General features: G+C 38.5%; 1 protein-coding gene across 1 annotated transcript in view; it reads right to left on the minus strand.

Annotated features, from left to right (window-relative positions):
• The window catches only part of C2CD6 (C2 calcium dependent domain containing 6), a 136,609-nt gene that overhangs the window by 70,347 nt on the left and 40,145 nt on the right, over positions 1–26,117 (minus strand). Inside the window, exons 9-13 of the mRNA XM_055573105.1 lie at positions 25,564–25,710; positions 14,486–14,591; positions 11,020–11,086; positions 6,933–6,976; positions 5,504–5,797 (exon numbers count right to left, since the gene is read on the minus strand). Of these exons, the coding sequence (XP_055429080.1) occupies positions 5,504–5,797; positions 6,933–6,976; positions 11,020–11,086; positions 14,486–14,591; positions 25,564–25,710 (658 nt within the window). The remainder of the gene's footprint in view (positions 1–5,503; positions 5,798–6,932; positions 6,977–11,019; positions 11,087–14,485; positions 14,592–25,563; positions 25,711–26,117) is intronic.

Below are 26,117 nucleotides of genomic sequence, written 5' to 3' on the forward strand. Positions count from 1 at the left end.
CAACAGAGGAATGGATACAGAAGATGTGGCACATATATACTATGGAATATCACTCAGCCATTAAAAGGAATGAAACTGTGCCATGTTCAGAGATGTGGATGGACCTAAAGACTGTCAAACAGAGTGAAGTCAGTCAGAAAAAGAAAAATATTGCATATTAAAGCATACATGTGGAATCTAGGAAAATGGAACAGATGAACCTATTTGCAAAGCAGGAATAGAGACACAGACATAGAGAACAAATGTATGGACTCCAATGGGGAGAGGGGGAAGGTGGGATGAATTGGGAGATTGGTATTGACACTACAATGAGAACCTACTGTATAGCAGAGAATTCAACTCAGTGTTCTGTGGTGACCTAAATGGGAAGGAAATCCAAAAAAGAGTGGATATATGTATATACTCAGCTGATTCACTTTTCTGTACACCTGAAACTAACACAACATTGTAAAGAAACTGTATGCCAATAAAATTTTTTTTGAAAGAAAGAAATAACATACAATTTAAAAAAAATTCTTTCCACTGAGATAACCTCTCAGGTTTTCCTTTGAATTTAGATTTTGCTATTGCTGTTATACTTTCAGCTGAATTTTATACCAACCCATGAGACTAGTTGGGCCCCACCATATGGCCCCACCATAAGAGCCACCAAGCAGACGACCCACAAACTGCAGAAAAATTATTCCAAAGAAATTCTTGCACTGTTAAGAAAGTTCTAGAACCCACAACAGATTTTCCAACCTGGGGATATGGCAAAGGGATGGAGAACCCCCAGGAATTTGACTTTGGAGGCCAGTGGGATTTCATTACAGAACTTGCACAGGACTAGGGAAACAGACTCTTGGGGGCACAAACAAAATCTTATGTGCACCAGGGCCCAGGAGAAAGGAGCAATGTTCCCATAAGAGACTGAGCCAGACTTGCCTATAAGTGTCCAGGAGTCTCCGGCAAAGGTGTGGGTCAATAGTGGCCTGCTGCAGGGTCAGGGGCACTGAATAGCCCCTGTAGCCATAAGTCCTTTTGAAGAAGGTCACCATTGCTGGCATTACTCCTACAAAGTTTGGCCTCAGGCCAAACACCCACCCATCAACAGAAAATTGGATCAAAGATTTACTGAGCATAGCCTAGTAAACTAAGACCATGGCATCCAGTCCCATTACTTCATGGCAAATAGATGGGAAAACAATGGAAACACTGAGAGACCTTATTTTGGGGGCTCCAAAATCACTGCAGATGGCGACTGCAGCCATGAAATTAAAAGACGCTTACTCCTTGGAAGGGAAGTTATGACCAACCTAGACAGCATATCAAAAAGCAGAGACATTACTTTGCCAAGAAAGATCCATCTAGTCAAGGCTAAGGTTTTTCCAGTAGTCATGTACGGATGTGAGAGTTGGACTATAAAGAAAGCTGAGAGCTTAAGAATTGATGCTTTTAAAACTGTGGTGTTGGAGAAGATTCTTGAGAGTCTCTTGGAGAGACTCTCAAGAGATTCAACCAGTCCATCCTAAAGGAAATCAGTCCTGAATATTCATTGGAAGGACTGATGCTGAAGCTGAAACTCCAATACTTTGGCCACCTGATGTGAAGAACTGATTCACTGGAAAAGACCCTGATGCTTGCAAAGATTGAAGTCAGGAGGAGGAGGGAACAGAGGATGAGAATGTTGGATGGCATCACCAACTCGATGGACATGAGTTTGAGTAAGCTCCAGGAGTTAGAGATGGACAAGGAAGCCTGGCATGCTGTTGTCCACAGGGTTGCAAAGAGTCAGACATGACTGAGAGACTGAACTGAGCATGGCCCCACCCATCAGAACGAGACCCAGATTGCCCCACAGTCAGTCTCCCCCATCAGGAAGCTTCCACAAGCCTCTTATCATTATCCATCACAGGGCAAACAGAATGAAAACCACAATCACAGAAAACTAACCAACTGATTACATTGATTATAGCCCTATCAAACTCAGTGAAACTATGAGCCATGCCATGTAGGGCCACACAAGACGGATGGGTCATGGTGGAGAGTTCTGACAAAATGTGGTCTACTGGAGAAGGGAATGGCAAACCACTTCAGTATTCTTGCCTTGAGAACCCCATGAATACTATGAAAAAACAAAAATATATCACACTGAAAGATGAACTCCGCAAGTCGGTAGGCACCCAATATGCTACTGGAGAACAGTGGAGAAATAACTCCAGAAAGAATGACGTGAAAACAACACCCAGTTGTGGATGTGACTGGTGATGGAAGTAAAGTACAATGCCATAAAGAGCAATATTGCATAGGAACCTGGGATGTTAGATCCATGAATCAAAGTAAATTAGAAATGGTCAAATAGGAGATGGCAAGAGTGAACATCAACATTTTAGGAATCAGTGAACTAAAATGGACTGGAATGGGTGAATTTAATTCAGATGACCACTGTATCTACTACTGTGGACAAGAATCCCTTAGAAGAAATGGAGTAGCCTTCATAGTAACAGTGGAGTCCAAATAGCAGTACTTGGGTGCAATCTCAAAAATGACAGAATGATCTCTGTTTCCAAGGCAAACCATTCAATATCACAGTAATCCAAGTCTATGCCCCAACCACAAATGCTGAAGAATCCGAAGCTGAACAGTTCTATGATGACATACAAGACCATCTAAAACTAATACCAAAAAAAGATGTTCTTTTCATCGTAAGGTACTGGAATGCAGAAGTAGGAAGTCAAGAGATACCTGGAGTAACAGGCAAGTTTGGCCTTGGAGTACAAAATGAAGCAGGGCAAAGGCTAATAGAGTTTTGCCAAGAGAATGCACTGGGCATAGCAAACACCCATTTTGAACAACACAAGAGATAACTCTACACATACACATCACCGATATCCATTTGTATTGATGGTCAATACCAAAATCAGATTGATTATATTCTTTGCAGCCAAAGATGGAGAAGCTCTATACAGTCAGCAACAAGACCGGGAGCTGACTGTGGCTCAGATCATTAACTCCTTATTGCCAAATTCAGACTTAAATTGAAGAAAGTAGGGAAAACCACTGAATCATTGAAGTATGACCTAAATCAAATCCCTTATGACTATACAGAGAAAGTGATAAATAGATTCAAGGGATTAGATCTGATAGACAGAGTGCCTGAAAAACCATGGACGGAGGTTTGTGACATTGTACAGGAGGCAGTGACCAAGACCATCCCCAAGAAAAAGAAAGGCAAAAAGGCAAAATGGTTGTCTGAAGAGGCCTTAAAATAGCTGAGAAAACAACAGAAGTGAAAGGCAAAGGAGAAAAGGAAAGACATACCCATCTGAATGCAGAGTTCCAAAGAATAGCAAGGAGGGATAAGAAAACCTTCCTAAGTGATCAATGCAAAGAAATACAGGAAAGTGACAGAATGGGAAAGGCCTCTTCAAGAAAATGAGAGATACCAAGGGACTATTTCATGCAAAGATGGGCACAATAAAGGATGGAAATGGTAGGGACCTAACAGAAGCAGAAGATATTAAGAAGAGGTGGCAAGAATACACAACAGAACTATACAAAAAAGATCTTTACAACCCAGATAACCACGATGGTTCGTCACTCACCTAGAACCAGACATCCTGGAATGTGAAGTCAAGTGGGCCTTAGGAAGTGTCACTACAATAAAGCTAGTGGAGGTGATGAATTCCAGCTGAGCTATTTCAAATCCTAAAAGATGATGCTGTGAAAGTGCTGCACTCAATATGCCAGCAAATTTGGAAAACTCAGCAGTGGCCACAGGACTGGAAAAGGTCAATTTTCATTCCAATCCCAAAGAAAAGTAATGCCAAAGAATGTTAACACTACTGCACAATTGCACTCATCTCACTGGCTAGCAAAATAACGCTCATAATTCTTCACCAGTGAAGCAAGAACTTTCAGATGTTCAAGCTGGATTGAGAAAAGGCCGAAAAAAGAGAGATCAAGTTGCCAACATCCATTGGAGCATCGAAAAAGCAAGAGAGTTCCAGAAAAACATCTACTTCTGTTTTACTGACTACACCAAAGTCTTTGACTAGGTGGATCATAACAAACTGTGGAAAATTCTTAAAGAGACAGGAACACCAGACCATCTTACCTGCCTCCTGAGAAATCTGTATGCAGGTCAAGAAGCAACAGTTAGAACTGAACATGGAACAGCAGACTGGCTCCAAATTGAGAAAAGGAGTACATCAAGGCTGTATATTGTCACCCTGCTTATTTAACTTCTATGCAGAGTACATCATGTGAAATGCCAGGCTGGATGAGGCACAAACTGGAATCAAGATTGCTGGGAGAAATAACAATAACCTCACATATGCAGATGACACCACCCTCATGGCAGAAAGCGAAGAACTAAAGAGCCTCTTGATGAAAGGGAAAAAGGAGAGTGAAAAAGCTGGCTTAAAACTCAACATTCAAAAAACAAAGATCATGGCATCCGGTTCCATCAATTCAAGACAAATGGATGAGAAAACAATAGAAACAGTGACAGACTTTATTTTCCTGGGCTTCAAAATCACTGCAGATGGTGACTGCAGCCATGAAATTAAAAGATGTTTGCTCCTTGGAAGAAAAGCTATGATCAACCTAGACAGAATATTAAAAAGCAGAGACATTACTTTACTGACAAAGGTCTGTCTAGTCAAAGCTATGGATTTTCCAGTAGTCACATATGGATGTGAGAGTCGGATCATAAAGAATGCTAAGTGCCAAAGAATTGATGCTTTTGAACTGTGGTGTTAGAGAAGACTCTTGAGACTCCCTTGGACAACAAGGAGATCCAACCAGTCCATCCTAAAGGAAATCAGTCCTGAATATTCATTGGAAGAACTGATGCTGAAGCTCCAATTCTTTGGCCACCTGATGTGAAGAACTGACTTACTAGAAAAGACCCTGATTCTAAGAAAGATTGAAGGAAGGAAGAGAAGGGGATGACAGAGGATGAGATGGTTGGATTGCATCACCGACTTGATGGACATGAGTCTGAGCAAGCTCCGGGAGTTGGTGGACAGGGAAGCCCGGCATGATACAGTCCATGGGGTCGCAAAGAGTCAGACACAACTGAGCAACTGAACTGAACTGAACTGAACTGATGAGACTAGTTTGTATTACTGGTTTCTCACATCAGTTTTCCTTCAGGGGCTTTTTCTCCTTTACTTGATGATTATAAGTATGGTAGGAATATTTAATATACTTAGACACACTTCTACTTGGAGACATCTGAATACATTTCCAATTTTTTGTATTTAATTTTTATTAATGAATTTTTGTTTTTCCTAGTCTTATACTTCTAATATGATGGCAGATACCTTTATTCAAAGTCTTTCTTTGCATCCCTGCCTTGAAAGCTACCTTTTGATTTTGAATCTGGGGAAACTAAGCTTGTGTTCTTCTTTCAAGCTAAGCTTAGACTTTTGCTTTGCCACTGAATTTCTGTTGGAGATAAATCCAAGTTCCTCCTTTTTATTCTACTTGGATTCATATGGATATTTTTCAACTTTACCTCTGATGGATATGAGTCAGTTTTCAAAAGGCCTGGGTATCTATCTTTTAATTTTTCTTCTGGTAGAAAGAAGAGATTTTTCATTTTTTTCACTGGCATGGCTTCTTGCTGGTGTTCCTCTAAAGGTGGTATTTGGTTCTCTTCTGTTATTGGCAGCCTAGGAATAGTGGACAATGGAGTATCTGTTTCCTTTGATGGCATGTCAGTTTTAGGAGCAACAACACTTGAATCATCTTTACTTGACTGGTTCAAAGTTGGTAGACTCAGGCCTTTCTTATCATCATTATCCAGTAACTAGAAAATATATCAATAAGACAGCTACCAATTAATCATTGCCAATTAAATTCTTTAAAACAAACTAAACTGGATTTAAAATCATTTGTACTTCTTTATTATAAAAGTTATCATCAATATTTGTAAATTATTACATTCCTTAAGAGTTGAAAAATTCTCTACTTGCCTGCAGCCATGGACTACAGAGATTATCCATAAAAATGATCATACTGCATTATAAAGCAGTAGCTCTCATATATTCATATTTTATAAATCAGCAACATCTCAAAGAAGGAAAATCGAGGTGTCTGATATTTTACTGTTATTATACTATCACCAATATATCATAACAAAAGAAATATTAATAGCAAAATAATACAAAGAACAGTATCATAAAAACACAATTATATAATAAAAGAAATTTTAATAGTAAAATATTACAAGTAATAATATCATAAAATAAAGGATAAAAGTCTGTTAAGACAAGTAAATTAGGTGTATGAAAAGTTCCCTATATTGCCTTTTTTGTCTCTTCTTGGACTATGGAAAACAGTGTATATTGACTCTTCAACTGGTATTTGGGGACCCAGTGACCCAAGAATAGATAGAAATCATTAAATCCTATTTGTCAAGTAGTACAAAAGAACCTTTTATATTTTATTGGTTTCCATAGGGGTCCACTGGCTTTTGGAATTGATACCTTATGTAAAATTAGCTAAAAAGTAAATAATATTATGTGAAATATATTATAAAATATAGACTACTGTTATGGAGATTGCATATTACAGAGAGTATATAGTTACAGAGGAAAAGTACAGAATATAGTTAGGTCTGTGGCATCCATATCTAAGATGTAGAACTTCATGATTTTTTTTTAACTTGTTTCCCCCCACTTTGGTTTGTAAACACCTTTTGTCCCCTGTAGTCATATATACTTTAAAATGTTACAATTTAATGCTGAAACTTCCCCTTTAACAGTATAATTTAACTTAAATGAATCACGTAACTGTACAATATTGCTTATCAGAAATAACCATGAAGACCTAAATAACTTCTTGAGTGCTTTTTTCCTTCCATCTATAAATATTTTGTTTACAAATATTTCACCCCTTTATAAAACAGTAACTATTAGAGGTTCTCTTTCAAGTTTCCTTACCTCACTTGGAATAGTCTCAGCTTCCTCCTTTATAAGAGAGATACCTGTTAAGAAATTTATAGAATTATTTTATTATATATAAAATAATAAACATTATGCATTAATAAAATATCATTACAATTTTTCTCACCAAGAATAAGTGCAATTTAAATCAAAGCAGCTATTCAAACATAGACACTACATAGTTATAAAAACAGGCTGACGAATCTCTAGGAAGATGGAGGAGTAAATGAATAAGTATAAAGTGAAAAAATATAATATGATAACACTTCAGATACATCAATATAAGACATTGAAACAGGCATATAATATTGGTTGTTCAGTCACTCAGTCATGTCCAGCGATTTGCAAACCCATGGACTGCAGCCTGCCAGGCTTCCCAGTCCTTCACCATCTCTCAGAACTTGCTCAAACTCATGTCCATTGAGTTGGTGATGCCATCCAACCATCTCATCTGTTGTCCCCTTCTCCTCCTGCCTTCAATCTTTCCCAGTATCAGGGTCTTTTCTAATGAGTCAGCTCTTTGCATCAGGTGGCCAAAGTATTGGGGCTTCAGCTTCAGCATCAGTCCTTCCAATGAATATTTAGGACTGATCTCCCTTATGACCAACCTAGATAGCATATTCAAAAGCAGAGACATCACTTTGCCAACAAAGGTCCGTCTAGTCAAGGCTATGGTTTTTCCTGTGGTCATGTATGGATGTGAGAGTTGGACTGTGAAGAAGGCTGAGCGCCGAAGAATTGATGCTTTTGAACTGTGGTGTTGGAGAAGACTCTTGAGAGTCCCTTGGACTGCAAGGAGATCCAACCAGTCCATTCTGAAGGAGATCAGCCCTGGGATTTCTTTGGAAGGAATGATGCTGAAGCTGAAACTCCAGTACTCTGGCCACCTCATGTGAAGAGTTGACTCATTGGAAAAGACTCTGATGCTGGGAGGGATTGAGGGCAGGAGGAGAAGGGGACAACAGAGGATGAGATGGCTGGATGGCATCATTGACTCGATGGACATGAGTCTGAGTGAACTCCAGGAGTTGGTGATGGACAAGGAGGCCTGGCGTGCTGCGATTCACGGGGTCGCAAAGAGTCGGACACAACTGAGCGATTGATCTGATCTGATCCTTTAAGACTGATTGGTTTGATCTCCTTGAGAAACGACACCATAATTCAAAGTCGGAGAAGCCTTTTCTCTGACACCACAGTTCAAAAGCATGAATTCTTTTGGTGCTCAGCCTTTTTTATGGTCCAACTCTCACATCCATACATGACTACTGGAAAATCCATAGCTTTGACTAGATGGATCTTTGTCAGTAAAATAATATCTCTGCTATTTAATATGCTATCTAGATATGTCATAGCTTTTCTTCCAAGGAGCAAGCGTCTTTTAATTTCATGGCTGCAGTCACCATCTGCAGTGATTTTGGAGCCCAAGAAAATAAAGTCTCTCACTCTTTCCATTGTTTCCCCATCCATTTGCCATGAAGTGATGGGACCAGATGCCATGATCTTTGTTTTTTGAATGTTCGGTTTTAAGTCAGCTTTTTCACTCTCCTCTTTCACTTTCATCAAGAGGCTCTTTAGTTCTTCTTTGCTTTCTGCCATGAGGGTAATGTCATCTGCACATCTGTCATCTGCACTAACTGTTGCTTCTTGACCTGCATACAGGTTTCTCAGGAGGCAGGTAAGGTGGTCTGTTATTCCCATCTCTTTAATAATTTTCCACAGTTTGTTGTGATCCACACAGTCAAAGGCTTTAGCATAGTCAAGGAAGCAGAAGTAGATATTTTCCTGGAATTCTCTTGCTTTTTCTATGATCCAACGGATGTTGGCAATTTGATCTCTGGTTCTTCTGCCTTTTCTAAATCCAGCTTGAACATCTGAAAGTTCTCGGTTCATATACTGTTAGAGACTAGCTTGGAGAATTTTGAGCATTACTTTGCTACCATGTGAAATGAGTATAATTGTGCAGTAGTATAAACATTCTTTTGGATTGCGTTTCTTTGGGATTGGAATGAAAACTGAGTATATCTTGGTAAAAATCAAGAGGAAATAAAATAAATCCCAGATGGTCAGTGATAAGGTTGGTTTGGAAAAAGAGATTAGAATAAGGCTGTATATAACCAAAAAACTAAGACCTCTCAACAGAGGCTAACTGAAGCACTTGCAAAATCTTCCTGAAAGTGAAAGTGAAGTCGCTCAGTTGTGTCCGACTCTTTGCAACCCCATGAACTGTAGCCTACAACGCTCCTCTGTCCATGGGATTTTCCAGGCACGAGTACTGGAGTGGGTTGCCACTTCCTTCTCCAGAGGATCTTCCCAACCCAGGGATCGAACCTGGGTCTCCACATTGTAGGTAGATGCTTTACCATCTGAGCCACCAGGGAAGAAATATGTTGGCCTTCCCTGGTGACTCAGTCAGTAAAGAGTCTACCTGCAATGCGGGAGACCCAGATTCAATTCCTGGGTTGGGAAGATCCCCTGGAGAAGGAAATGGCAACCCGCTCCAGTATTCTTGCCTAGAGAATTCCATGGACATGGGGAGCTTGGTGGATTACAGTCTATGGGGTCACAAAGAGTCGGACACAACTGAGTGACTAACACTTTCACTTTAGAAATATAAACAATATGTATTTAGCAAAGAAAAAAAGTCTAAAAGGGGAAAGGGATTAAATACAGAGACAAAATGGAATGCCTAAGTCTAATAAAAACAGAATTTATTAAGGTCACTATTAGCTGCATGACTACTGTTAGCTCATTTTTCTGAGCCTTGGTTTTCTCACAAGTAAATCAGATTAGAGACAGTTTATCTTATAGGAATGGTACAAGTATACATAAACATGTGCAGCAAAGTGGCTAAAAGCTTGAGCTCTTGGATCAAACAGACAAGGTTCAAATTAATGGCTATGTGACCTCTCACTGACTTGATCCTCAGTTTTCTCATCTGTGAAAATGTGGATAAATAATAATAGCATCCTCAGTTGACTGCTGTGAGGACTGATTTATATAATCCAAGTAACATGCCTGGAACATAGTGATCAGTAAATCACTTAGCTGTAACTACAGGAAGCTATTGGAATGCCAAAAGGAAAGAAGTCACCAGAGGATCCAATGGGATCTGAAATAAACTCCTAGGATAATTGAAAAAAATTAAAGAAAAATAAAGCTAGCAACCACTAGTGAGTGAGAAAGGTTAACCTCCAATATTCAACAGTGGTATTAAAGAGGGAAGCTGTGATTCTGCTACAACCTAAAACTTGAATGTTTCAGTTAAAGGGCAGATTAGAGATGAAATAGCTCTGCTAGGCTGGTTGATCCTCAGAGGTTAGGAAATGAATATACCAAAGGCTGAGGTAGCTGGAGAAGTAGAATTAGATAAATAACCTGTGGCAAAAACTTATAACAATAAATCATTAATCCACATCAGCAGAATCCAAGATTTTGAAGATAGAGTATTATGCATCTATTTTAATTTACTAAGTGAACCTTTTAATAGATTTTTCTTAAAGCTGCATGAACAATATCTTTTATTAATTAAATATGTTACTGATAATTTGTAGAGAAGGAAACGGCAATCTACTCCAGTGTTCTTGCTTAGAGAGTCCCATGGACAGAGAAGCCTGGTGGGCTGCAGTCCATGGGGTCCCACAGGGTCGGGCACGACTGAAGCGACTTAGCATGCACACATGCACTGATAATTTGTATGAAGTTCTCAGGTTTAACACTAACTTTATTTCCTGTCCAACTTTTTCCCTTTTCCATTTCTCTTACACACACATATACACCCTCCACATAAAAGAAATCAATAGGTCACATACCTTTTCATAGACTATAGATAAGATTTAACTTTTTTCTTGTCCTTAAAGGAGGAAAGGAGTATCAAAAATAAAAATAATTCTTTATTGGGTCTAATTCTTTTCTTTGGAGTGTTACAAAATAAATACTATATACCAAGACTATAATGAAATGTATTTTTATTCCCTAACAAAAAATGAAATCTACTTAAAGCAGATTACTGGTTTGCTTTTTGTAATATAACCACCCTGTTTTAATTATCTTAATAATGAATACAAAAGTAAGTTAGTTATATAACCTGATGTTACAGTATCTGTAGGTCTCTCTTCCAATTGGCTTTCTGGTATCTCATTGATATTACTTTCCTAGAAGGAAAAAATAAAAAGAAAACATATTGGAGAAATGTTTAAAGAGCTAAAACACTTTTCTCTGCCTTCATAACTTCTTTTAACACTTTAAAAAATTATAGAAGACAAGAAGAATATGGGTTTGTGAGAAAAGCAAAATTTGTGAGAAATAGTACTGTTTAAATAGTACTAACACCCTGGCTAGGAGCTGATGTTCCAGGGAGAGAAGATCCAAGAATTGATAGGGTTTCTGAATGCTGAATGCATGAGAGAAAAAGATTACAAGACAAATGACATAATGTTTAATTTCAGGGGGTGTAAGAGGATATCCCCAGGAAATAGATCAGTTGTTTATTGGAATTCATTATAGTCTATCAACTGCAAAGTGATATGGACTTTAAAAAATTTTAAGAATTATAAGGTGGGGTGACCACTGGCTCTAATAAAATACTGACTTTTCAATGACAGCCCAAAGTCCAAAGTCCCTTAACCAAAAAGTCTCCCAATTTCCCTAAAATACAAATTCTGTATTAGCAAATGCTAACTGATTCATCTTATCATAGCACAATCCTGCCCAATTATCTCAGAGGCTTTGAAAAACATGAGTATGTTTTTTTTAATATGTTTTATTACCATTTTAAGGCTGTGATTTTAGTTAACATTTTATTTATTCACTGAAATCCCCATGAATCCTTTACAGCCAGATCAAAATGTATATATTAGATTGTACTTCTAAATATTAAGCCTTACTTATCTATCTGATAAGGGTCTAGTATCCAAAATATATAAATAACTCCTACAACTCAACAATAAAAATACAAATAGCTAAATTAAAAAAATAACCAAAGATATAAATAAAAATTTATTCAGAGAAGATATACAAATGGCCAGTATTCACATGAAAAGTTGTCCTCATCATGGGTCATTAAAGCAATGCAAATGAAAACTACAATGAGATACTACTTCAAACCCACCAGGATGGCTATAATTAATTTAAAAAAAAAAAACAAAATAACAAGTTTTGTAGAAGACATGGACCCCTCATACATTGCTGGTTAAATGTAAAATTATGCAGCTGCTGTGGAAAAGTTTGTCAGTTTCTGAAAAAGTTAAACAGAATTATGATACAATTTAGCAACTGCACTCCTAAGTATATACACAAAAGAATTAAAAACATACATTTACACAAAAAGCTGCAAGTGACTGTTCATAGCAGCATTATACATAATAGCTAAAAAGTGAAAACAACCAAATGTCCACTAACTAATGAGTGGATAAAAAATGAGGTATATCCATACAATGAGATGTTTGGCAATGAAATGAAGTACTGATACATGCTACAATAGGGATAAACCTTGAAAACACTATACTAAGTGAAAGAAGTAAGTCACAAAGGACCATATATTGTATGATTCCATTTGTATGAAATATCTACAACAAGCAAATCTATAGAGACATAAAGTAGATTAGTTATTGTTTAGGGCTTGTGGGGCATGGAGGGTTTGGAGGTTATAGGCCAAGAGGTTTGGGGCTTCTTTTATGGGTAATGGTAATATTCTCAAATTTATTACAACAATGGATGCACAACTGTATGAATATGTCACTGAATTGTACTCTTAAATGGGTGAATGGTATAGTATCTGAATTATATCTCAACAAAGCTGTTAAAAACTAAACTTTATAAGTAATCAATATTTACTGAATGTCACATTATCAGAATATGAAAGTACAGAAACTATGCTCAAAATCCTTCAAGCTAGGCTGCAGCAGTGTGTGAACTGAGAACTTCCAGATGTAAAAGCTGGATCCAGAGATCAAATTGCCAACATACACTGGATCATAGAAAAAATAAGAGAATTCTAAAGAAAAACATCTGCTCCATTGACTGTGCTAAAGCCTTTGACTGTGTGGATTACAACAAACTGTGGAATATTCTTAAAGAGATGGGAATACCAGACCACATTACCTGCCTCCTGAGAAACCTGTATGCAGGTCAAGAAGCAACAGTTAGTACTGGACATGGAACAATGGACTGGGTCCAAATTGGAAAAGAAGTACGTCAAGGCTGTATATTGTCACCCTGCCTGTTTAACTTCTATGCAGAGTACATCATGTGAAATGCTAGGCTGGATGAAGCACAAGCTAGAATCAAGATTGCCAGGAAAAATATCAATAATCTCAGATATGCAGATGACACCAGTCTTATGGCAGAAAGTGACAAGGAACTAAAGAGCCTGTTGATGAAAGTGAGAGAGGAGAGTGAAAAAGCTGGCTTAAAACTCAACATTCAAAAAACAAAGATCATGGCATCCAGTCCCATCACTTCATGGCAAATGGATGGAGATACAATGGAAACAGTGAGGGACTTTATTTTCTTGGGCTCCAAAATCACTGCAGATGGTGACTGCAGCCATGACATTAAAAGACATTTGTTCCTTGGAAGAAAAGCTATATCTACATCTAGACAGCATATTAAAAAGCATATTAAAAAAGCAGAGACATTACTTTGCCAACCAAGGTCTGTATAGTCAAAGCTATGGTTTTTCCCAGTAGTCATGTATGGGTGTGAGAGCTGGACCACAAAGAAAGCTGAGTACCAAAGAAGTGATGCTTTTGAACTGTGGTGTTGGAGAAGACTCCTGAGAGTCCCTTGGAGACTCTCAGCAAGGAGATCAAATCAGTCAATCCTAAAAGAAATCAACCCTGAATATTCATTGGAAGGATTGATGCTGAAGCTGAAGCTACACCACTTTGGCCACCTCATGCAAAGAGCCCACTCATTGGAAAAGATCTTGATGCTGGGAAAGATTGAGGGCAGGAGGAGAAGGGGATGACAGAGGATGAGATGGTTGGATGGCATCACTGATTTAGTGAACATGAGTTTGAGCAAACTCTGAGATGGTGAAGGACAGGGAAGCCTGGTGTGCTGCAGTTCATGGAGTTGTAAAGAGCCAGACATGATTTAGCAACTGAACAACAACGAGAGGGAAAAATAAGCAGTGTCTGATCATTATTTATTTAATTGGAGGAGAATTACTTTACAATATTGTGATGGTTTTGCCAAACATCAATATGAATCCTCCTTGGTATACTTGTGTCCCCGCCATCCTGAACTCACTTCCTCCCTCCCTCCCTACACCATCCCTCGACGTTGTCACAGAGCATTGGCTTTGGGTGCCCTGCTTCATGCACTAGTTATCTGCTTTACATATAGTAATGCATGTGTCTCAATGTTCTTCCATCAAGTCATCTCACCCTCTCCTCCTCCCACTGATTCCAAAGTCTGTTCTTTCCATCTGTGAGTACAAGGCAGCAAAGGAGACACAGACATAAAGAACAGGCTTTTGACCATTATTTTTAACTATCATAATTTTAAAATAAAAATCTATATAGGAAACAATGTATTATGTTAATTACCTTAGGTTCTTTATGTTCTAATCCTGGGGTAAGAAGTCCTTCTAAATAGCTAGCTTTTTCTGCCCATGTACTTAGATGTCTATATTCTTTTTTCATTTTCTCCAGCCTAAAGAAAGAAATAAGTCACAGACATAAAAAGTGACAGAAGAATATATATGGTATGAATCAAAGAACAACATATACAGTATGATACATTTATATAAAGTTCTTAAAGAAAAAATCAACAATATATTGTTTAAGGATACAAAGGAAAAAGAATGATTACAATAAAATTCAGAGTAGTAGTTTCCTGGAGAGGGATGTAATCTTATAAGAGCACATAAAACACATTATAATATTGGTAATGTTGTATTTCTTAACCCTATATTGTAAATATCTAGCCAATGGTCTTATTATTTTTAAGTTATACACATATATTTTAGAAATTATTCTATATATATATTGGTTTCATTATGTAAACAATATACACATATGTTTTAATTATTCAGCATATATATATCTTCAGTAATAAAATAAATAAAAGAGAAGAATTTTGTTTCTAATCCAAGAAATTTCAAAAGACTTTCATAATCTAAATATATAATTGACAAGAATTAAATAGAAAAGAGGAAATGTTTCTCAATTTATTTCATGAGGACACTGATCTTGATAATAAAGCATAATAAGGATATTACAAAAAAAGAAAATTAGTTTAATCTCACTCACAAATATAGATGCAAATCTTACAAATAAAATACAATTTTAGTACAAAAAAATCTAGTGGTATAAGGAAAAGATAATATACTATGAACAAGTTGGCTTTATTCCAGGAATATAGGGCTATTTTGACATTAGCAATAAAACATATAATTTACATACAATTTAGCTGATTGAAAGAGAAAAATAATTTGGCAAAATCCTATGGCCATTTATGATTAAAATAAAAAGAAACTCACAGAAAACCAGGAAGAGAAGGAAATAATTTATTTGGTATAAGACATCAGCAAAAAAACCTACATAAATAATGTGTTTGGCTTTCTAATGCTATGAGCTTTGCCATGAAAGATCCTAAACAAAATAAAGATATCCACTATTTATAACAGACGTTAACTGGAGCTTCTAGCCAGCACAGAATGACAAGAAGACAAAGTTATGGATTAAGGACTGGGAACAAAGAAACAGCTGTTATTACCTATAGATGATTGTTTAAATAACCCCCCCAAATGATACCACAATAAAGTATTATGAATATAAAAGTTTTGTAAAACAAGGAAAATTCCAAGATGATGATAGAAGCAGTGACAGTATAGTTTTTGAATCTTCCCAAATATCTACATAAAAACTCACAGTATCTGACTAGCATACCCCAAAACTTACAGGCAACATTTACAACAAAATCATGTGACAAGGTTTTCCTATTAACCCCATACACATAAGACCTTCATGGTATCAGTGAAATATATGGGGGAAAGCAACAGGTGTAACAGGGGCATCTGATGAATGTGAGAATAAGTCATCCCCAAACAACCAACAGGCAGTCACAAGAAAGCACAGCCAGCCAGTCTGAGAATTAAGTCACAAGAAAGCACAGCCAGTTGAAACTGGGAGGGTTTTGTTCATTTCCATTAGTGAGTACATAGTTGAGTGCCAAGGATTTACGATAAGAACCAAGAGGACTGGAGTAGTCTAACCACTGAGAATAATCAAAACTGACCAGCTTGTTCTCTGCTTTGAGACAGGGCCTGCAGAAACCTGGGTTTCCTGCAATGTAGGCAGATTCTTTACCATCCTAACTACCAGGGAAGCCCCACTGTATTTTTAAACACCAAATAAAAACTTCAGAAGTGAGAGCTCTGTGAAACTAGAAGAATTTTCTAAACCAAGTCTTCTACAAAAAATTCAGGAAAATTAATTTCATATAAGATAAGCAATAGAGAATTATCAGGGCCGAGGTATTGGGTTGACCAAAAGGTTTGTTCATTTTTCTCCATAAGATGGCTCAAGCAGCACTTAATGGTTCAGTTCAGTTGCTCAGTCGTGTCCGACTCTTTGCGACCCCATGAATCGCAGCACGCCAGGCCTCCCTGTCCATCACCAACTCCCGGAGTTCACTCAGACTCACATCCATCGAGTCAGTGATGCCATCCAGCCATCTCATCCTCTGTCATCCCCTTCTCCTCCTGCCCCCAATCCTTCCCAGCATCAGAGTCTTTTCCAATGAGTCAACTCTTCACATGAGGTGGCCAAAGTACTAGAGTTTCAGCTTTAGCATCATTCCTTCCAAAGAAATCCCAGGGCTGATCTCCTTCAGAATGGACTGGTTGGATCTCCTTGCAGTCCAAGGGACTCTCAAGAGTCTTCTCCAACACCACACTTCAAAAGCATCAATTCTTTGGTGCTCAGCTTTCTTCAAAGTCCAACTCTCACATCCATACATGACCACTGGAAAAACCATAGCCTTGACTAGATGGACCTTTGTTGTCAAAGTAATGCCTCTGCTTTTGAATATGCTATCTAGGTTGGTCATAACTTTCCTTCCAAGGAGTAAGCGTCTTTTAATTTCATGGCTGCAGTCACCATCTGCAGTGATTTTGGAGCCCAGAAAAATAAAGTCTGACACTATTTCCACTGTTTCCCCATCTATTTGCCATGAAGTGATGGGACCAGATGCCATGATCTTCGTTTTCTGAATGTTGAGTTTTAAGCCAACTTTTTCACTCTCCTCTTTCACCTTCATCAAGAGGCTTTTTAGTTCCTCTTCACTTTCTGCCATAAGGGTGGTGTCATCTGCATACTGAGATTATTGATATTTCTCCCCGCAATCTTGATTCCAGCTTGTGCTTCTTCCAGTCCAGCGTTTCTCATGATGTGCTCTGCATATAAGTTAAATAAGCAAGGTGACAATATATAGGCTTGATGTACTCCTTTTCCTATTTGGAACCAGTCTGTTGTTCCATGTCCAGTTCTAACTGTTGCTTCTTCACCTGCATACAAATTTCTCAAGAGGCAGGTCAGGTTGTCTGGTATTCCCATCTCTTTCAGAATTTTCCACAGTTTATCATGATCCACACAGTCAAAGGCTTTGGCATAGTCAATAAAGCAGAAATAGATGTTTTTCTGGAACTCTCTTGCTTTTTCGATGATCCAGTGGATGTTGGCAATTTGGTCTCTGGTTCCTCTGCCTTTCTAAAACCAGCTTGAACATCTGGAAGTTCACGGTTCACGTATTCCTGAAGCCTTTCTTGGAGAATTTTGAGCATTACTTTACTAGCATGTGAGATCAGTGCAATTGTGCAGTAGTTTGAGCATTCTTTGGCATTGCCTTTCTTTGGGATTGGAATGAAAACGGACCTTTTCCAGTCCTGTGGCCACTGCTGAGTTTTCCAAATTTGCTGGCATATTGAGTGCAGCACTTTCACAGCATCATCTTTCAGGATTTGAAGTAGCTCAACTGGAATTCCATCACCTCCACTAGCTTTGTTCATAGTGATGCTTTCTAAGGCCCACTTGACTTCACATTCCAGGATATCTGGCTCTAGGTCAATGATCATACCATCATGATTATCTGGGTCATGAAGATCTTTTTTGTACAGTTCTTCTGTGTATTCTTGCCACCTCTTCTTAATATCTTCTGCTTCTGTTAGGTCCATACCATTTCTGTCCTTTATCAAGCCCATCTTTGCATGAAATGTTCCCTTGGTATCTCTAACTTAGTGGTTACCTTCACTCAAAACAATTTTGTTAGACTGTATTGTGACAGTTGCCATATAAGTATGCATTTAAACAATTATCAAAATTGGTGAACTTTTGTGTTATTGAGGACAGAAAAAAAGAAGCAACATTTTCAGCATATTCTGCTTCATTATTTCAAGAAAGGTAAGAACACAATGGAAACACAAAGATTTGTGCAGTGTATGGAGAAGGTGCTGTGACTGATTGAACATGTCAACAGCGGTTAGAGAAATTTCGTGTTAGAGATTTCTTGCCGATGATGCTCCATAGTTGGGTAGACCAGTTGGAGTTGACAGTAATCAAATCAAGACATAAATTAATCAACATTATATCATGTGGGAGGTAGCTGACATACTCAAAACATCCAAATCAAGCACTGAAAATCCATACGTTTGGTTATGTTCATCATTTTGATGTTTGGATTCCACATAAGTGAAAAAATCCTAGACTGTATTTCCACACACAATTCCCTACTTAAAACACATCAAAAACATTCTATTTTTAAAACAAACTGTGATGGGCAATGAAAAGTCAATACTGCATAATAATAAGGAATAGAAAAAAGATCATGGGGCAAGCAAAAGGAACCATCACCAACCACCAAAGGCCAGTCTTCATTCAAAGAAGGTGATGTTTTGTATATGGTGGGTTTGGAAGGATGTCCCCTATTATGAGCTCCTTTTGGAAAACCAAATGATGAATTTCAATAAGTACCTCTCCAATTAGATCAACTGATGGCAGCACTCAACAGAAAGTATTTAGAATTAGTCAACAGAATCACATAATCTTCCATCAGGATAATGCAAGACCACATGTTTCTTTGATGACAAGGAAAAAACTGTCACGGCTTGGCTAAGAAGTTCTGGTTTATCCTCTGTATTCACCAAACATCGCACCTTTGAATGTCCATTTATTTCAGTTTACAAAATTCTCTTAATGGAAAAAATTTCAATTCCCTAGAAGACTGTAAAAGGCACCTGGAACAGTTCTTTGCTCAAAAAGATAAAAGAGTTGGGAATGCCGAGGTCCAGCCCCGGCTGATCCAGGGTATTCGAAGGAGAGACGGCTAGGCGACCTATTCAAATGTTAATTAGAGATAATAAAGAGTAATAGAATGAGGATAGCTCAGTAGGAAAATTCAGTGGAGAAAAGAGGCTGAGTAGCTTGGTTTACGCGGAAAATCAATATAACCCGTGACACCAGGTTAGCTCTGACCACGGAGGCCACAGGCACCCTCTCGAATAGTGGAAGGTGCCCCACCTTAGACACCTTCTTGAGTGGGTCTTAGAAGCCCAGGCAAATAAATGGTTGCAGAGGACCTCCGCACTCCAGATGGAGACTCAGCTGGAAATTGAGGAAAAGAATGACATGGGGAGACCAAGCTTTGGTGAGCAAGGCCGTAGCTTTATTTTCAACAGGGGCTTTTATACCCTAAGTTACACATAGAGGATAATAGGGGATGTGAAATCATGCAAAGTCAACAGTCTTTGATCCTTATCAAAAACCAGAGTTTCTTTCCTGCAGATTTATCATATACAAGTGGTTTAGGTGATTTACATCATCTTCTGGCCAGAAGGCCTATTAACATTTTATGACTCTTGACAAAGGTTTGTCAACCGTAAGACTTATTTTCTCTAAGAGTAATTATTTTAAGGTTTGGCGCCATCTTCCGAAGATAAGATTACGTTCCTATAGGGTGGATGTGTAATGGGTTTACAAAGGAAAATATTTACTACCTTAAGGGTCTAAAGTTACTAACACCAAGGCCACTACTTATTTTTTCTATATACCAACTATATTAATTAATGCACATTCAAGGATACAATTCAGGGGATGTGGGAACTTGGCAACAAACATTGGCGCATCAATGAAATCTTTTACTAGTTTTATTTTGACAGTTTCTAACTCTCTGAGAGGCTCTAAGCTATTTGAATATCTTAAGCTTCCCGTGCCTCTCGAGGCTGGGAGACTGTAAACAATCGTATGCATAGCTGTAGGTGTCCGGGTAAACTTGTCAGGCGAGTTAGAGAGCCATCTGAGGGGTTTGGATTTAAACACTCCTAATTGCCCAGGAACTTTATTAATTGGAGCTGTAAGTTAACTCTTTGACAGAGAGAGTGAGATGGTGGTGGGGGACAGCCCCCAGTAAAGTCAGAGGTGAGAGCACAAAGCAATAAAGTAGGCAGACTCTGGTTTTTTGGGGGTAGATGCTCGAGAATATCCGGGGGCACTCCCAAGGCTCGATCCCGCCTTTGCGTATGCTGAGCCTCCTTCCTCATGACCTTTGTCACGAGTGGAATGTCTCTCGCCGGCTCCCGGCAGGAAGATGGAATTATGAAGTTGTGTAAAAAATAGAAGAAGGTGGTAGAACAAAATGGTGAATACATTGTTCAATAAACTTCTTCGTAAAAATGAAAAATATGTCTCTTATTTTTACATAAAAAGAAAACAGAGGAACTTTTTGGCCAATCCAATAGTTATAAGAAGAAGATAATACAGAGCAAAATAACATTCTTAGATTGCTGAAATACACAATAAAGATATTTGGGAGTCAGTGAGCAGAGGGGGACCCATTCTTCTAGAAAGAAGGGGGTTGGGTGGTACTACCATTCAAGAGAAGACAGAGCAACAGCCATCCATGTCACTGGAATCCAAAAAGTTGAGGTTCAGCAGATGGACCTCAGGGAGCCACTCTGAGTGGAGAAGCTGTTATGATGATCCAGTTGTGTTTTACTAAGCCAAGAATTGAAGAAATTTGTGCATTTCTGTCCAAGATGGTGAAAAAGCCTCTGAACTTATTCATCTCCTCCCAAAGATACACCTAATCTACAGCTATACAAGAAAGAAATCCAGAAATAGAAATCCTGCTGAAAGAAATCTAGAAATAGCTGAGCAACTCTGAAACACTGGACAAATGAAAGAAAATTCACAACAAAATGGGTAAGAGAGGCTGAGACACACTTTCACCATAAACCTAACCCTGGCATAATGCCATACAATTGGGAAGGAATCTACTTGAGGACAGAAAAGTTTGGACTCTACATCTAGTGCTCCAACTTCAAGACTGCCACTTGAAAGACAGGCCCTGAAAACACCTTGCTAGGTCACACCTACCTTGTGACCAGGAGACACACAAGGTTAAAAAATAAATAAATAGTCCTTAATGGGTTCGCTAAGGGCTTGCCATACCTGTTTGCCCAAGGCTCAGCACAGTTCAGGCAAATTTGTACATATCCCAGTCCTTCCCCAAGAAAAGCCTACTTGAATTCTGTAAAAGCTGCTGCTTGAGGGTCAGGCCTCTAATTTAGCATGCTTCTAGGAGAAGGCAATGGTACCCCACTCCAGTCCTCTTGCCTGGAAAATCCCATGGGCGGTGGAGCCTGGTAGGCTGCAGTCCATGGGGTCACTAAGAGTCAGATACAGCTGAGCGACTTGACTTTCACTTTTCACTTTCATGCATTGGAGAAAGAAATGGCAACCCACTCCAGTGTTCTTGCTTGGAGAATCCCAGGGATGGGAGAGCCTGGTTGGGTTCCATCTATGGGATCGCACAGAGTCAGACATGACTGAAGTGACTTAGCAGCAGCAGCAGCAGGAAACAGGGAAGCCAGCAGACTCCATATCTCCCTTCTCTCCTAGCCTGATCCAGATCACCAGTATCTCCAAGGAAAGAGCTTGTACACACAATTGGCACCCCAGATTTTGTGGCTGCCATCGGAGGTACAGGTCCCCAGATTGCCTGATGTCATAGTTAACAGGGTTTGCATTTTCCGGTGCTACCAACCCTGTGCATATACACACAGACCCAGCACAGAGAGAACAGGAAAAAAAAGTCTTACCAGTTTCTCCTTAGAAGGGTTCTAACTACATACTTTTCCAGCATCTACCTGGGGGTTCAGCCTTCCAATCAGCCTGAATGTAGGTGCTGACTGAAGTCCTCCCGTTTGGGACACTGACAAGTCTTGACACACCCTCAAGTCTTGGGAGAGTCACTAAAAACAAAGAAGGTGACTGGGACAGTCACAAAGGTGTAAGGGACAACCGAGAACTTGGACTAGGCTGATGAGGTTCATTTCCTACATGAGACCACAATACCAAAACTAACAGAGGTGGTTGTTTTATCCAATGTTCAGGAACCAACATGGAGAGTTAGGAAAATGAAGTAAAGAGGAGTAAGTCCTAAACAAAAGAATAAAACTCCAGAAACATAAGTTCCAAACAAAAGAACAAGATAAAACTCTAGAAACAGACATAAATGAAACAGAGATAAGTGACTTGCCTGATAAAGAAATCAAAATAACGCTCATAAAGATGTTCATCAAGGTCAGAAGAAAAATTCATGAACAAAGTGAGAATTTCACATAGAGGCAGAAAATACTAGAAAGTATCAAACAGAAATCACAGAGCTGAAGAATACAATAACTGAACAAAAATTCAACAGAGAGATTAAGAGCAAACCAGATGATTCAGAAGAAAGGATCAGTGAATGTGAAGACAAAGCAATGAAATTCATCCAATCAGAGAAGCAGAAAAGAATGAAAAAGAGAGAAGATAGCTTAAGGAACTTATGATACACCATCAAGTAGACCAATATATTTATTACAGGGGAACTAGAAGGAGAGAGAAAGAAAGGGACAGATGCTTACTCAAAGAAATAATAACTGAAAACTTCCCTAACCAGAGGAAAGAAACAGACACCAGATCAAGGAAGTCCAGACGGTTCCAAGTAAAAGTAATCCAAAAGACTCACACTGAGACACATTAAAATTAAGTTGCTAAAAATGAAAGACAAGGAGAGAATCTTAAAAGCAGCAAGAGAAAAACAATTTGCTATGTACAAAGAAGCCACCATAAGACTATGAACAAATCTTTTAGCAGAAACTTTGTAGGCCAGAAGAAAGTGATAATCATACACTCAAAGTGCTAAAAGAATAAAATGGACAACCAAATAAATCAGCCAAAGACCATAACAAGAGACAAAAATGCCTTGTTTACTAACAAGACATTGTAAATTAGTTCAGTTTAGTTCAGTCACTCAGTTGTTCTGACTCTTTGCAACCCCATGAACAGCAGCATGCCAGGCCTCCCTGTCCATCACCAACTGCTGGAGTCTACCCAAACCCACGTCCATTGAGTTGGTGATGCCATCCAACCATCTCATCCTCCGTCGTCACTCTCTCCTCCTGTCCTCAATCTTTCCCAGCATCAAGGTCTTTTCCAATGAGTCAGCTCTTCGCATCAGGTGGCCAAAGTACTGGAGTTTCAGCTTCAACATCAGCCCTTCCAATGAACACCTAGGACTGATCTCCTTTAGGAGGGACTGGTTGGATCTCCTTGCATTCCAAGGGACTCTCAAGAGTCTTCTCCAACACCACAGTTCAAAAGCATCAATTCTTTGGCACTCAGCTTTCTTTATAGTCCAACTCTCACATCCATACATGTCTACTGGAAAAACCATAGCCTTGACTAGATGGACTTTTGTTGACAATCAGTTTATAATTTAGAATTGTAAATCAACCATATTCCAATAAAAATTATAAATAAATAAACTTTATTGAGGGCTTCCCAGATGGTACAAGTGGTAAAGAATCCACCTACATGCAGGAGACGTAAGAGATGCAGGTTTGATCCCTGAGTGGGGAAGAACCCCTGGCAACTCACTCCAGTACTTCTGCTTTCAGAATCCCATGGACAGAGGAGCTTGGAAGGCTGCAGTCCATAGGTTTGGAGAGTCAGACACAACTGAAGCAATCGAGCATGCATGCACAAATGTTACTAAATGAATAAAACATATGACTAGGGGAAAAAGGGGTTTCTTGATGACTCGACTCAATGTTTATGAATTAATTTATAAGTCTAGTAAACTATGCATACACATAAACATTATTTTTAAAATATTCAAGAGTTCTATTTCTGGCAATGATGGAATAGGTTATTTCAGACAAACCATCTCACTGGACAACTGGAAAAAACTGGACAAAATATTAAAAAATTTTTTGTTTGGAAGGATCCGTCAGTTATAAAGGCAGCAAGGATTTTCAGATCCACGATTCCAGACAGAAAAGAAGTCTGGAGACTTTGAGCCCATAATTTGGAGCCATTTTCCTTCAAGGTATCTGTGGTGATGAAGAGTTAAGAGCTCTGAGATAAATATGTAAGAACGAGAGAAAACCAGAGTTCAGACCCTGCTAAGGATGAGAAGCCATGGTAAACACCCAGGTTTTCAGTTGGGACCCTAAAGGGTTCTTCCTCAAGAATAAATGCCTCCTTAAATATTGTACCCTGGTTGCCTCACATTAGTGTCATTCTTTTTTATTATTATTTTTTAATTAGAGGAAAATCGCTTTAAAATGCTGTGTTGATTTCTGCCATACAACAACACAAATCAGCCATAATTATACATATATCTCCTCCCTCTTGAGCCTCCCTCCCCTCCCCCTATCCAACCACTCTAGGTCATCACAGAGTGCCAGGCTGGGCTCTCTGTGCTTTATAGCAACTTCTCACCAGCTATCTATAGTAAACCATAAAAAGACTAATGTTCACAGGAATGAAAGCCCAAATCACTTCAATCTCAACTGAATTAAGATGATCTAGGATTGCTTAGTGTTCCTAGGCTAGTTGGCAACCAGATGCAAATGTATTTATATATTATCTGTAAAAAATGTATAACCAAGATCCTCAAAGAAGTTCTACAGATTTTCAAATACAATGTTTGGCACTTGATAAAAACAACTAGACATGTGAGAACAGAAAATATGACTAAAAACTATGAGTAGATAAACCAACGACAGAAATAGACTTTTAGGAAATCCAAATAATCAAGTTATCAGGGATGAACTTCGAAATAACAATAATTATTATGTTTAAAGAACTAAAAGATAAGATTGAGGATTTTGGCAGAAAAGTGGCACTATGAAATAAATTATGAAAATTCCATAACTGAAAAGGAAATAACTGAAATGAAGAATTCAGTTGGCTTAACAACAGATAAAGAACAAAGATTCAATGATTATAAGATAGGTCAGAAGAAAATATCTAAAGCACAGAGAAAAAAAGATGGGGAATATAGAAAAGACTGTAAGAGACCTATAAAATATATTGTTGAGTGAAGAGGCAGAGCAAATATTGTACTTTCTCCCTTACAATGAATTCTCACCCCTTTTCTTCCCATGTCATTGACTTTTTACAACAAACTCTTAAATATGCTAAAGCAAAACTCTGGAATAACCTCTGGGCACATGAAATATCACCATGATGAAGTTTTCCAGACCAATAGCAAGCCCATGTCTCAAAGGAAAAAATTAATATATACATAATACATAAATATGATGAAAATTTTGTTTTGTTATGGTTTTGTTTTTTACCTTTCCCGGGGTTGTTGCTTAAGTTTTTCAAGTTGCACGACAGATGGCTGGTTGGACTGGGATGTTGTAGCTGGCACCCCAATAGTAACATTCAGGTCTGGGGATAAGAATGCTGGATATGCTATTGGCTGTGGTATAATAACATTTCTGGAAAATGGTAATAAAGTTAAATATTAAAATTATACAAAAGTACACTTCTAAAATCAATGTTAGCTATTACTTTTGAATCACTCCCTGTTTTAAACTGTAAGCTCACATATCCACATTGGACCACTAGAGAACAGAGCTAGGAAAGAGGAAGTCAGAAATACTGAGAAAGTGGCCTTTTGAGTACTCCTACTAATAAGATTTCAGAGAAGGCAATGGCACCCCACTCCAGTACTGTTGCCTGGAAAATCCCATGGACGGAGGAGCCTGGTAGGCTGCAGTCCATGGGGTCGCTAAGAGTCGGACATGACTGAGCGACTTCACTTTCACTTTTCACTTTCATGCATTGGAGAAGAAAATGGCAACCCACTCCAGTGTTCTTGCCTGGAGAATCCCAGGGACGGGGG

This window comes from Bubalus kerabau, chromosome 3 (genome assembly GCF_029407905.1).
Source record: "Bubalus kerabau isolate K-KA32 ecotype Philippines breed swamp buffalo chromosome 3, PCC_UOA_SB_1v2, whole genome shotgun sequence".
Taxonomy (NCBI): Eukaryota; Metazoa; Chordata; class Mammalia; order Artiodactyla; family Bovidae; genus Bubalus; species Bubalus kerabau.